Consider the following 13,332-nt stretch of genomic DNA (forward strand, 5'->3'; position numbering starts at 1 on the left):
TGTAAACAACAATGGCTACGATGTGTGAGAACTCCCTATATAGTACAGTCTAAGACCAACTGCCAACAGTTCAATATCCCGATTTTGTCCTTCACTTTGATGTGACCAGGGTTGCACCATCTATTGTTCACAAGCAGAACCAGTCCTCCACCTTTATTCTTTCTACTTTCTCCAGATTCTCTGTCCGCTCATACTACAGTGAAGCCGGGTAAATCCACACAACGGTCGTAGGCCTATGTATTGTTCACATTCTACTATGCAACTTGNTTTAGGGACCGGAACAACACATGATGTTTTCCACAGGACCCAGACCCTCCCTGTTGCAGACTTAAGTTAAAGAAAAGGCCTATGTATTGTTCACATTCTACTATGCAACTTATTTCAGAAGTTATTTGTTTGGAGGGCCTCACAGCTTGGGGCCTGTGCAGTCCATGTTCTCAGTCCAGCAGCATGATGAGGTAGCTCTTGAGACTTGACATACAGTATTACCTACACTAACATTGCAAGTTAAAAAGAAGCATCTTTAAGCCAAAGATTAAGAGAAGGCATTTGAATGTTACTGCTCCAGTTTTACACACAGTCCATTACATTAAATGTGATGATTATTAAAAATTCCCTTAAGGTATTTCCTCCTTAGCCAGGCTACTGAATCCATTTACTTCTGCTACTGCAGTGGAAAATGACAAAGACCACATCATAATTAAAATGTTTATTATGAAAACAGACATGACATAAATAGCATGGTTTAGCTGAAAAATTGCCAGACTGTTACAGTACATTTACAGGAGGAGGAGGTGGCCTGCTCTCTAGAGGCAAGCTGAGCAGCTCTGCCCTCACAGGAGCCTCACACTGGAGATCCCACAGTCACATTTCAGTCATCTGACAACCCCATTCCTTTACAGAGGCAGGTCACAAGAAAAATACAACAGAAACACATGCAGCATCAGGAGTACATGCAAAAATGTGCAACTAAATTACATGCAACAAATAATTTCATGCAAAGGAAAAAGTATAAATACACAGGGTTGACAAAAGGTTTTTCAGAATTTATGGTATAGAGATGAATGCAGCAGGTTTGGCTCCACTGGAACACCTTTCCAGAATTGAACACTACTGTGCAAGTGTTAAGAATCCCACACAACCAACGTTCTCAGGTGAGAAGATAAAGACACAACAAACTTTGGCATGACACTGCACTCAAACAATATTTAAGATAGCTGCAACTGAAGCCAATGGACAAACACTGCACCTGCAGCAGTAGCATTTAGCATCCTCTGCTTATGCAACAGACATAAGGTGATAGGCATTACCAGAGCAACACCATGCTTCATTCTCTCCAACTCCATACATATCTTCACGAATGTAAAGTGCACTCAGGTGGAGAACCAGCATGTGGAAAAACAGACATTACTGAGACATGACTGGGCTACAACAGAACTTCATATCCCACAAATCCTCACTTTCCTCCTGTCAGTTCACAGAACTGCAGCAACAGCAAACAGTGATCTTCTGTGTTTACTTAAGAGTCACAATATTTGATGAGCATTAGAGCCACTGATAGAAAAAAAACAAAAAAACAAAACAAAGAATAATGTTGTTTTAAGTGCTGACATTACGCAAATATTTTGAGAAAAAGTTGTAAAGTTATGACTAACACGACGTAATTATTAGGAAAAAAGTCAACATTACAAGTAAAAAGTCAGAATACAAAGAAAAAGGTTGTAATGTTCGAACAAGTTATTTTGAAGTAGAGTTTTAAGCTAAAATTATTTTGACGACAGTCATATTACAATGAAAAACTAATTCTTAACAGTGTCTTAACTTAATGCGCCATCATAAAGATCATTCAATGCTGTTACAATGAAACGGTTTTAGTTGTGAACATTGATCCAAACCTTCACCATGTATAACACAGATTATTTCTTATATCAAATTTACTTTAAAAATTGTATAAATACACAGTGATTTGATATTAGATCTACACACACACATACATATATACACACATTTAGAGTCAGGACAGTGAGTTTCTCTGGAATCAAAGATGGCTGACATTGTTTAAAGGCTTCAATTCCAGTCACTTAACCACAGACATTAATATACTTACACTTAGACTCGCAGGACAGAAATACATTCCTAAAATGGTTAAAAAGGTTAATGGGGGCCAATAACAACATTTCATCCTTACCCTATTGGATGTGGATCTCAATAGATTAAGGCATAAAGCAAGGAGCAGGTCAACAGAAATCTTGACCGCAAGTCAAGATCCACACTGATGACAAGGGTAACAACAACGTCACAGAAAACTCTATACGGTGGACAAATATTTAAAAAAGGGTTATAATGGTTCAAACCAGTCCATGGCATGGCATGTGTATATTGCACTTGGTGAATTAAATTTAAGGGGTCCATTGCGCAGGAGTCAGACCTGCAGACGTTACAGTAGTCCTCCTCAGAAACACTTCCTGAAGACAATTTGCGGGCCAAACTCTGCATATTCGTCCTGCCTGATCCATGCAGAGCTGAAGGTGGGCAGGTTGGCCAGCACCGCTCCTCCACTCCACACTGAGAAGTCTCTGTCTTTGGGGCTGGTGACACGAACACTCTCCCACATGTCAGCAGGTAAAAGGCCTTTGATTTCAGCCTGCAGCCGCTCAGGCAGGCCGGGCAGCAGGGTATTCCCACCTCCAGCAAGACAAAAAAACCTCAGTCATAATATTGATAAAGCACGACAACCTGTGCACTTGACACTAGGATAGCTGGACAGCATCTCTGAGCTGTAACACCCTAACAAAAAGCAGTTGTTACCTGACAGAACAATGTTTCCCAGGAAGCAGCGGCGCAGGTCGATGTCTGAGCTGAGGATTGACTTGAAGATGCTCTCATGCATCCCGTACTGGTCCTGTCCAATGAGCTCAGGTTTAAACAGAATCTCAGGGGCCCTGGATGCATGGGGGGTGGGGGGGTGGTAGACATATTCATATAATAGCAGTCTGCTATTAGATGTAGCTGTCCTATCAGTTAAGTCAGCTCTGTCAAACAGTCTCACATGTGCAGCTCCTGCTGGACAAGTCTCTCCGGGTCTCTGGTCTGAGGTGGACATTTAACATTACTCAACAAGACGAAGCAGCTTCTCATTTGTCTTAAATGTCACTTCTCTCACTTCTCAGTCCCTCCCGTGTAAGACATGAGGAAGAAATGAGGAGAGGAATCAACCCTTCATTTAACGACAGCATGGCTGGACCGGCGGTCAGATACTGGGATGTAGGGCTCCTGCGATTAGTTGCAATAATCGACAACGTTGACTATGAAAATAAGTCGACATCAATATTTTAAGTTGAAGAATCGTTTCCCTGACGTTGATTTATTTGTGGCAGCCAGTCACTATTAACCACCATATATTTATTTTCCATTTATCACTTATGGTGGCACTGCTTCTGTCCTCTGCTGTACTCTCTCTGAGTGACACAGACTTGACTACTGCAATGTTCTCCTGTCTGGTCGACCCGTAAACGTTATAAACCAGCTTCTGCTGACTCAGAATTCTGCGGCCCGAGTCCTGACCATGACCAGAAGGACAAGCACATCACACCTATTTTAAAGTCCCATCACCTTCTGTATTGATTTTAAAATTCTTTTACTTGTTTTTAAAGAACCTCATAGTCTTGCACCAGCATACATGTCCCACATGCTTACACCAATTCAAAACCTTCATCTTCAGCATTACATCACATTAAATATGGTTTTAAGTCATAAGTCACTTTATTGTATTCACTTATTTTATTGTAATTATGTTGTAAATTGTACTTCATTCTATTTTACCTATTCTTATTATTAATTTTCTTTACTTTTGTTTGCTAATGTTATTATAGCTTGTTAAATCTATTTCATTGTATCTCATTGTCGCTTTCTTACTTGATTTGTCCTTTTTCTTTTGTCATCTGTGAGGCTCTTTGAACTGAGCTAACCTGTATGAAAAGTGATATAAACTTTGACTGATTGCTCTGCTCGCTGGGAGAGGCAGGGCTGCAGGGCGTGCACACACACACACACACACACACACACACACACACACACACACACACACAGAGCAAAGAGCAGAGAGGCTGCATGGACACAGAACCAGCTGAACTGAAGATTACTGGAGTTGATGACAACTTTGACTGAACTTTACGTTACTGTAAGTGCAATAAAAAGTAAAAGGCTAATGTGTCTTTGTGGCTGAGTGACTTGATGCAGTTCATACAGTTAGAGAAGGTAAAATACACACTCAGGGGGTCCAGGGACAAATTCTTCTCTATCTGGGATCCTGTGTTGACCATGCCCACTTAGTACCACATAGCAACCCTTTTCCATTTATGATCATTTGTCCATGCAAACCATAGTACACAGTGTACAGCTTCGATAATGATAAAACTATGTATATGTTTTCTCTTCTCATCTGGGTGGGTGTCCTACATGTTCCGGATGGGTGGGACGGGTGGGCGGCTGAGTTGTTACTTGTGTATATACAACAAAGGAAACAAGGGTAGAAAATAATAATGAAAATAATGTGTGAGCATTGTTCCAAGGATTTTTCCTATGTTTTATCCTTGTGAACATACCTTGTATCATTGATGCTCAATAAAAATATATTGAAAAAAAGAAAAAGTAAAAGGCCAATAAGAACTTCATCCAACCACCTGTTCAATAAGCAACAAACAGAAAAGAGTATTTTCATCTCTGTTGTCTGCTGTCTCTTGATGCCTTTACACAACAACATCACACTGGTTTAGATAACAGTGAATTGTGATGAAAAGCTGAAGGAAAGCTGTCTGTATGCAAGTAACTAATTATCTCAGTTCACCACAAATCTTAAAACATGGCAGATTGTTGTAAACTGAGCAACTGGCTGAGACAAACCTGACTCATTAAAACATGTCTATTAAAAAAAAAACAAAAAAAACTGATATTTAAATTTTAGATTCTGACTTCCTTTATAATCTCCACTCAGGGGATTGAGTGTGGATCTAAAGCAGGACAGGACGTGCAGTTACCTGAAGCGCTCCGAGCCGAGGGTGACCATCTGTCCGTCTGGCATGGTGTAATGCATCTCCGTGCAGGAGGACCCCCTCCCAGTCAGCTCGGCCTCATAGCTGAGAGCCACACAGCAGCACTTCTCCTTCATCTCCCTCACTATCTCCATCTCTGCTGTGGTGCGCATGCTCACCCCCTTTTCCTGCAGGAGCTGCAAGCATGAAAATTCATTGAGTCTTTGCACAGAAACACAAGACTAGACCGCACCAACACAAACACACACTGCAGTTTTCTGTCACTGCATAATATGATGACAGTTTATTGTTTTTGACCTGCTCTGCGTTACAGGATGCGGCTGTCAGTAATATTCAACAGCATGTCCTTACTGCTCAGAACAAGAAGGAAACTGCTGCTGTGTCAGGTAAAGGTAAGGCTGGTGTTATTCCACACCTTCAAAAGACCCAAACCAACAATGACTCAGTCTATCCCTCAATACTCTGTCTTCAGTCTGTGTATCTTCTACTGAAGATACACATTTTTAAAAAACAAAAATAGATCATTTTTATTAAAAAAAAAAAAAAAAAAGGCTCAGTTTTTTCTTGAAATAGCTGCTGAGTTTTTGTGGCAGCAGGATGGTGTGTGTGGGACTGAGTCTCAACAAACCACAGTGTGTGTTTACAGTGATGTAGGAACATGTGACCCAGTGACATGGTGAGACTCACTGATGCGTTTAAAAGTTTTTGGAGACAGTGGAATCAGATCAAATCAGGCTGTAGATACAAACACAGTTTTGCCGACAAGAAACTAGAATCACAAACAACCTCCTGGTGGTTGTCTGCCTCCTCCAGTGTTTATCCAGTTATAAAATATGTCTTCTTGAGTTATGGCTAAAAAGTGTTTGGTGATGTCACACTGACCCTTGACCTTTGACCACCAAAATTTAATCAGTTCACCCTTTAGTCCTAGTGAATGTTTGAGCCAAATTTTAAGAAGTTCCGTCAAGGTGTTACTGAGATATTGTGTCAATGAGAATGAGACGGACAACCTGAAAACAATATGGCTCTGGCTCTGCAGAATATCACCAGACTGACAAACTCTCCTCTCCTCCTCCTCTCAGCAGGTCAGTCACTGCACTAGCTGTACAGCGTGGAAAGAACAGTGTATTGCTGAATACCTTTTTAAGCTGCAGTGTAACATCTCCACCAGCCAGAGGGAAGCGCTGCACTGCGTGAGGTAGACAGTATCCCTCAAACACAGGCACACTGTGGCTCACTCCATCTCCAGAGTCAAACACCACACCTGCAAGGAAGAGTTGTTCTTTCTTTAGTCTGTGATACACAACTCACAGACACAGTGCAAAAATAAAATGCTTAAAAAGACACATGAAGGGAGCAGAGTACCAGTGGATCTGCCGGCTGCGTACAGGGCCAGCACCGCCTGCATGGCCACGTAGGTGAAGGGAACGTTGAAACACTCAAACATGATCTCCACCATGCGCTGTCGGTTCTCCAGGGGATTCATGGCCGCCTCAGTCAGCAGAACAGGGTGTTCCTCTGGATCCACACACAGCTGCTGGAATGTGTGATGCCAAATCTGAAACCACGACACAAATTAAAGGTTTGTGCATTTACCTGCTCTGCACAGAGTTGACTTAATTGAACATGTATTTGTGGTAGCTGAACAGTGACATCACACCATCACCTTTTCCATTTCATCCCAGTTCCGAATGATCCCGTTCTTTATGGGGTGCTGCAGAGCCAGGACCCCTCTCATGTGTTGAGCCTCGTGTCCAATGTAGGTTTCCCTCCCAGTGTTACCGTTCATTACTTCCTGTAAAGATAGAACACAAACCTGTGATCAGAGAGGCTCCACTACAACACGTTTTCTAAAGATTTGGGTTCATGAGGGAAACGAGCAACAGCCTGACCTCGTATTTTGGTGTCCCAATTATTGTTGGGAATATAATGTTTGGATGGTCTTGATCTGCGAATCCTGCTTTCATCAAACCAGACCCAGTGTCCAGCACTATGGGGGTCTTGAAATCCATCATCTGCAACCACAGTGAAAAAATAAATCAATGTGAATCAAATAAAAAACAATCCCGCCGCTCGTTAACATGAGGTTTCATCATTTAGCCCAGTGGTTCCAAACCTTTCCCACCTCATGGCCACTTAATCTCAAAAATGTTGGAGGCCCACATCCGACCTCTTAAAGAGGACCTATTATGGCCATCTTCAGTGTTCATCATTTCATTCTTGGTGTCTACTTAAATAGATTTACATGCTTTAATGTTCTGAAAAGACATTTTTCTTCTTCTGTACATCTTTTACTGTCCTCTATTCACCCTCTGTCTGAAATGCTCTGTTAGAGCTCAGGGTCCTTTAAGCCCCCCCCCTCGAGGCTGACCAATCAGAGCCCAGTGTGCTCTGATTGTTCAACTTTCCGGCAACTTCCATGGCAACAATACGTTCCGCACGTGTGGCGGATTCGATCCCGTTTATCATTTTGAGCAAGAGTCTGGTCCTGAACCAGAAGATGACAGACCTGATCCACTTTCACAAGCTGGACTGGAGAAAATGAGCGTAGCCACTGTCAGGCAGCCGGAGCGAGGGAGAAATATGGAGAGCTTGTGAATCAAGACGCTGGACTCTGACAATATTCCTAACTTGGAATACTTTCATGAGAAACCTGACACTTCCGGGTGGGAGGCGGGACTACACTACACAGCACTTCTCTCAGCTGCAGACACCAGAGTATTAACCACAGGTGATCAGTTTTAAGGTGATTGGTGAATAGAAGCATTAATTCACATCTATCCTCGCCAATTTTTTATGAAAATTGGCTGATCATGATCAGTGGCCGATCAAGATCAGCGGCCGATCAATCCCTAGTGTGTTCAGTACACGGCTGGAGTCAGGACATGATTAGCCTAGTTTAGCATAAAGACTGTAAGCAGGGGGAAAGAGCTAGCCTGTCTCATCTGGCTCTCAGAAACAAAGTGAATAAGTGCATTTCCATTACATTGAACCAAACAAAGTTTCCATATGATGATCTACCCTGTGACTGATGATGGTTGTAAGCAATGAGGTAAACTTGAAAAGGTGTAAATGTAACCTCTGTAGACTTAAACTTAAAGTGGCTGTTCCAACCTGTACCTCTGTCGTGTCGATGTTCAGCTGGGTCTGAAGCCCAGGTGACCCAGCTCCTGATATCCTCTGAACACCATAAGGCAAGTCTTCATTCAGTTCACGCTGGTCAGGAGGCAGCTGTGGTGCCGACTGCTCATCTGCAGGAGACACACTCTGGATTTCCATTGTTGGGTGTAAGTGTGTCTGTAGCAAACCTGCAGGTGGCCCTGATGTATCCTCTTCATCTTTAGAGGTCATTTCAGACAAGTGGTCTGAGGACAGGCCACACTTCTGCGGGTGGTTGTTGTTGTTGTTGCTCTGATCCTTTACATTTGAATGGAGAGAGCAGAGACTGATGGCTGGAGTGACGTCCTCTGATTCAACCAATTTATTAAAACCAGGATCCTGAGCTGCTGAAGACGGATCTGGATCCAGCAGCTCTGTGGAACGAGAGGTTCCATGTTCTGTGAGGTAATCCTTCACAGGAAGTGGAGCTTTTCCACCTGGGTCAAACGCTCCATCGTCCGGCCTCATTTCAGGGGTTAAAGAAGCTTCTGGTTTGCATATGGCACCGTTTTCACCAGATCCATGTAGTTCTTCAGCACAGACAAATCCCTGAGGTTGGATTCCCAGCTCTTCAGAAGCTTGCTTCAAGTCAGAGGTGCCATTCAAAGCAGTTCTGTTAGATTCAGATGCAGCAGCCTCAGGGGAAGGAAGATCCTGATGTTGAGGAACACAGTCATGTGGTAGGGCCTCTTTGGCAACACCAGGAAGCAGGTCTGCTGGAGAATCTTCAGTCTTGCATGACTCCTCATTCTGGTCTACAGATGTGGAGTGTGTTCTGTGGGATCTGGTACAGCCCTCTGATAAAAGCTCATTGCAGAGTGCTTGGTCTTCTTTACTGTCAACTCTGGCCTTGTCCATTATAGAACATCTTACAACTTTTCTAGCTCGGTCCTTGTGTTTCTTAGTTTTAGGCTCTTTGTCCAAACTCTTCTCGAGCTTCTCCACCTCCCTCTTCTCCTTTTCCAGCTGTAACCGGAAAACCTCCCTCTCTCTGCTCACGCTGGACGGCCCGTTTCTGTCTGAAGGTTTTCTCCCCGAGAGCTCATTGTTGAGGTCTTCACAGCGCCGGAGCTCGTGGATCTTCAGGTTCTCCTCCATGATCAGCTCGTCCAGAACATGGACCATCCTTAGCTCCCTCAGCAGGTCCGGCCTGCTGGGAACTGCTGCTGTGTCTACTTCAGTGCAGTGCCCATGGTCTTCAGAAGTCTTAGCTTGACTCGCGCATCCAGCTGATCTGGGTTCACTGAGGTTGTCAGATTCAGCAGGGTCCAGGGAGTCCCCGAGGCCGAGAACACCAGCTTCAGTCAACTCGCTGGATGACAGCTTTAAAAAAAAAAAATGAGCATAAGCAGATAAATCATGATGAACAAACACTGTGGTTCAGACAGCCTGTGTAAACCTAGAGTTCAATAAAGGCAGACAATGTTCTCTAGACAGAGGCTGACGATGTACAAGTTGCACAGGAACACAAATGAAATTGTCTATTCTATGTACTATTACATAAAGAAATATGCATCTATATAGTACAGACACCAGTGATGATGAAGTCAATGACACTTTCCACAGTGAAGAAGAAAGAAAACTAAATTAAAGTGAGCTTTGGAAGCTGTGACTAAATCTTGTACAATTTCTAGATTTGACAAAGCGAAAGATCGACGACATTATTGTTTCAAGTTCTGTTCAACTCCCTGAACCCATCTGCACAATCACACCTTTATTCATCCTGATCGGCAAAACAAGTCTTTGTCGGGAGTCAGTTTCAATTCTTGACTTGTTTCAACTGCTTAGTTTGACGCCGACACTCCTAATGTCATGTGACCCCGAGTACAGGTAAACAACAGGCTTTGGTGATGAAAGCGGATGCCATATGGAGCTAACTGTCGGTTGACCAACTGCACCATCAGTGTGTGTGTGTGTGTGTGTATGTTAGAGAAGTGCTGTATGATTGTGTGTAAATGGGTGAATGTGCTCTGATTGGACCCTACATACATGCATTCCATTTACAAAGGTGAAAATTTGCCTTTTGAAGAGAGATCTGAGGTTAAACGCCTCGCTGCCGACCTCTTTACAAATTAGTTTCCTGCTGGTTTGTCAAAGAAGACACTTTCCTGTGTGTGCTCAGAGGGGAAAAATGTACTGACAATAATTGTCTTCAGGTTCACCAAAACTCACATTTTAACGTTTAACAAATCAGAATCAAAATTAAATTCTATACTCAACACACCTGACTACACAGTGTGTTTCCAGAGGAAGAAATGATCCATCTGTCTGGACTAATTAAAAGATGAAGGAGACTGCTGGCATGAGCGGTGAGACAGAAACAATCAGCAGCTTCAGGACCTGTTTCAGGACTGAGTTTCGCTCACTGATGAGCAGTGGTGAACGTACCACACTGAGCTGGTCCTCGCTGTCCCACAGTGGCCAGTGCCTGTCCTCGGACCTCAGCAGGGTCTCCAGCACAGCCTCCTGAGCCAGAACGTTTTCTTCTTCCTGTGAGACAGATATTTGTCTGCTGATCACAGCGAGTCAGAAATGAAGCCTCGTACTTAGGCGGCTGTGGGTTGTGCTGAGAAACTGGTGTTATTTGTCACATGTTACAGATCTCAGCGGTGTTGCAGCTCTTCATGGCAGCGATCATCTTCCCCTGTGCATCTCTTACCTCCAGTATTTCATCGGCCCTGCCCAGGATCTTCTCCACCTCCCTCAAACCCTCCTGCTCCTCCACATCCCAGTCCTTTTGGGAGATATCAATCTCACTGGAAAAAAAAACCAAACCAATGTCCTAAAACATACATTAAACATTTAAAACCCATACATTGACATATGACTTCCTGTAATGTCAGATTCTTTAAAAAAAGTCCTGTTGGTCCTGACTGCTACTGTGTCTAATGCTAGCAGCTCTGTCATGATCTTTATTGACCCTCAATTCACCCAAATTAATCATCCAACACACGTTAGTCCTTATCCATATAAATCAAACCTCTGCTGCTTCATGTTTTTCTATGGTGGAATGCTTTAGCTTTAGTGTTAGCATATGCTGCCTCCAGGTGTGCATATTTGAGCCTTTTAACATGAATCACATGTACAGGTGTTCCCAGTTATTCTGGCTGAGACCTAATTAAAAGGTCCAATCAGAAGAACTGGACTCACCTGTGTGGGTGTACAAAAGGTGTTCAGGAGCTTTAAGATAAGAACTGAGAAATCTGATTTTGTCTCTGATAGTAAGAATTCTGTCTTGAGCTGTTGAACTGTGTTTCCTACGTTCTGTTTAACCCTCTAAGTGCATGTAACCTGTATAAATGTCATGAGTAATAAACATGTTTTTATGGTGTTGAGATGCTAACGAGTCTGATTCCTATGTAGATGTATATCTTACACCATCTTTAGGGATCTAGATCTGAGGGACTCATATTATATTTCATTAATATATTACTTATTATATCTAATGAGAGCTGTGACCTCACAGAAACTTTACCTATCCACAGGATCCTGGCTCTGGTCATGGAGGTCATAAGAGTCCCAGAGAAGAGTAGGACCCCCCTCTGTGGTGCAGATGGACTTGTCCCCTCCATCTGTGATAGTGCTGGAGAGGATGTGGCTGACGGTACTTAATTCAGGACCCTCCAAACTGCTTTGTGAGTGTAGAGTCCAGCTCCTGCTCTGTGGCCCTCTGGGCTGCGTGCTGCTCAACACTTCCTCCGTCTTCGTGGGCGGATCTCGAGACCTGTTGGTGCAGGGGTCTGAGGGATCGTGGAAGTGTAGGTCAATCTTCTGTGGTGTGGGGTTGTGTGTGATGGTGACGGTGTACATGTTTTCCAGGTCATCTAATGGCAGGCTGAGCCAAGGATTAGTGGGCAGCGCGGCAGAGCGCTGCACTTTGATCTCTAAGTTGAGGGAATCCTCGGTTACTTTAGGGATGATCTGGATGCTGGCCCTGGAGGAGTCTCCCACAGAGCCACAGTCAAACTCTGCATCTGAAACACTGGAGATGTTCTCCTCGTGGATTAGAGGACGGCTCATGGCAGGTTTCACAAAGTCCTTGATCCCAGCTAATCTAGACAGACCTTCCACTCCTTCCCTCCCTCCCCAGGCCTCCAGCTGGCTGCTCCCTGCCCCATCAAAACCCGAGTCGAACGAGCTGAGGGAGGGGGGTTTGCCTTCAACCGACACTGTCCCAGAGACTGCAGTCGAAGGGGACGTTCCAAGAAGATGGACGGCTTCATTACCACCTTCACATTTAATGTGGTTGGACTCTGAAGGACAGGTTTGATCATCCTGGGCTGTTCTGTCTGTAGCAGCGTCAGCAGAGGAGTGACTGACACGGCAGCTCCGCAACAACTCGTACTGCCACTGTAAGGCCAGCTGCAGCTGACCCACAGCCACAGGCCCACAAGAGGTCACAAGTTTCCTCAGGGTCATGCACCTGATGAATAAACACAGATTACTGTAAAAGTGGAATAATAAAGAACAATAAAATGTTGTATGTTCAGTCTCTCTGAGCTCGGTTTCTGTTGGTGCAGAGGATGTAGCCAGCATGTGAGAGGGAAGTGATGAAGTTGTGTATTATGGTTCACACATATGATACAGTTTGAGAAAGTGAAGCAACTGAGCCATTTCCATTGAAGCATTTTACAAAAGGTAGTCAGACAAGAAGTCATAGGAGAGTGTGTCAATACACTGATCTCCATAACAACTGAGCAAACTGGGTATGTTGAACTTGCTTCATAGTCCAGGCTTCAGATGTGTTCACAGAGTTCAAGCTGAATGAGTTTCAGTTGTTAATTTTATATCAACAACATGTTCATGTCCTAAATGTTACCGTTACTGTGTGAACTGTGACAGCTGATCTGTTGCAGCGACACTCCACACACACAATGTTCTTATCAGGCTAAGGTTAGCTGGGCACTCACAATAACAGCTACAGTTGGTCAGAATGTAACAGACTTTTAAGTGCTTTTACACCACTGGTCTGTCACCATGTTGGTGTACAGCAGCAGTTTAAACTGACTGACTGAATGTATGGAGGTGTGTGAGCGTTTTTTCACACTGTGTGCAGCAGCCTCTGTTTCTTTTTCCATTGTGATATTGAATTTGATCAAGAATCAGAGTTTTACTTATATAT

The 13,332-nt window shown here is 43.6% G+C and overlaps 1 protein-coding gene and 1 long non-coding RNA gene across 2 annotated transcripts; both read right to left on the bottom strand.

The window, feature by feature from the left end:
- Positions 1-2,348: 2,348 nt before the first annotated feature.
- LOC111216421 (actin-100-like) lies at positions 2,349-8,583 on the bottom strand. The gene is made up of 8 exons (XM_022737947.1): positions 8,172-8,583; positions 6,944-7,066; positions 6,718-6,846; positions 6,417-6,609; positions 6,191-6,315; positions 5,037-5,227; positions 2,809-2,942; positions 2,349-2,685 (listed from the first exon to the last, which is right to left on the bottom strand). The coding sequence occupies exons 1-8, from the start codon at positions 8,400-8,402 to the stop codon at positions 2,453-2,455; spliced, it is 1,359 nt and encodes a 452-aa protein (XP_022593668.1). The 5' UTR covers positions 8,403-8,583; the 3' UTR covers positions 2,349-2,452.
- An 878-nt stretch (positions 8,584-9,461) lies between these two features.
- LOC111216422 lies at positions 9,462-10,904 on the bottom strand. The gene is made up of 3 exons (XR_002664910.1): positions 10,870-10,904; positions 10,599-10,700; positions 9,462-9,533 (listed from the first exon to the last, which is right to left on the bottom strand). It is a non-coding gene; the product is annotated as an uncharacterized LOC111216422 (long non-coding RNA).
- Positions 10,905-13,332: the final 2,428 nt, after the last annotated feature.

Source organism: Seriola dumerili, unplaced genomic scaffold (assembly GCF_002260705.1).
Source record: "Seriola dumerili isolate Sdu_G_001 unplaced genomic scaffold, Sdu_1.0 BDQW01000025.1, whole genome shotgun sequence".
NCBI lineage: Eukaryota > Metazoa > Chordata > Actinopteri > Carangiformes > Carangidae > Seriola > Seriola dumerili.

What these genes read in the sequence shown, in the direction of transcription:
- LOC111216421 (XM_022737947.1), bottom strand. Translation starts at nt 8,402, where the DNA reads ATGACCTCTAAAGATGAAGAGGATACATCAGGGCCACCTGCAGGTTTG. An exon ending in TTGGGACACCAAAATACGAG is followed by an intron (nt 6,847 to 6,943) that starts GTCAGGCTGTTG and finishes CTATCTTTACAG; the next exon opens with GAAGTAATGAACGGTAACAC. An exon ending in ACTGGGATGAAATGGAAAAG is followed by an intron (nt 6,610 to 6,717) that starts GTGATGGTGTGA and finishes TCGTGGTTTCAG; the next exon opens with ATTTGGCATCACACATTCCA.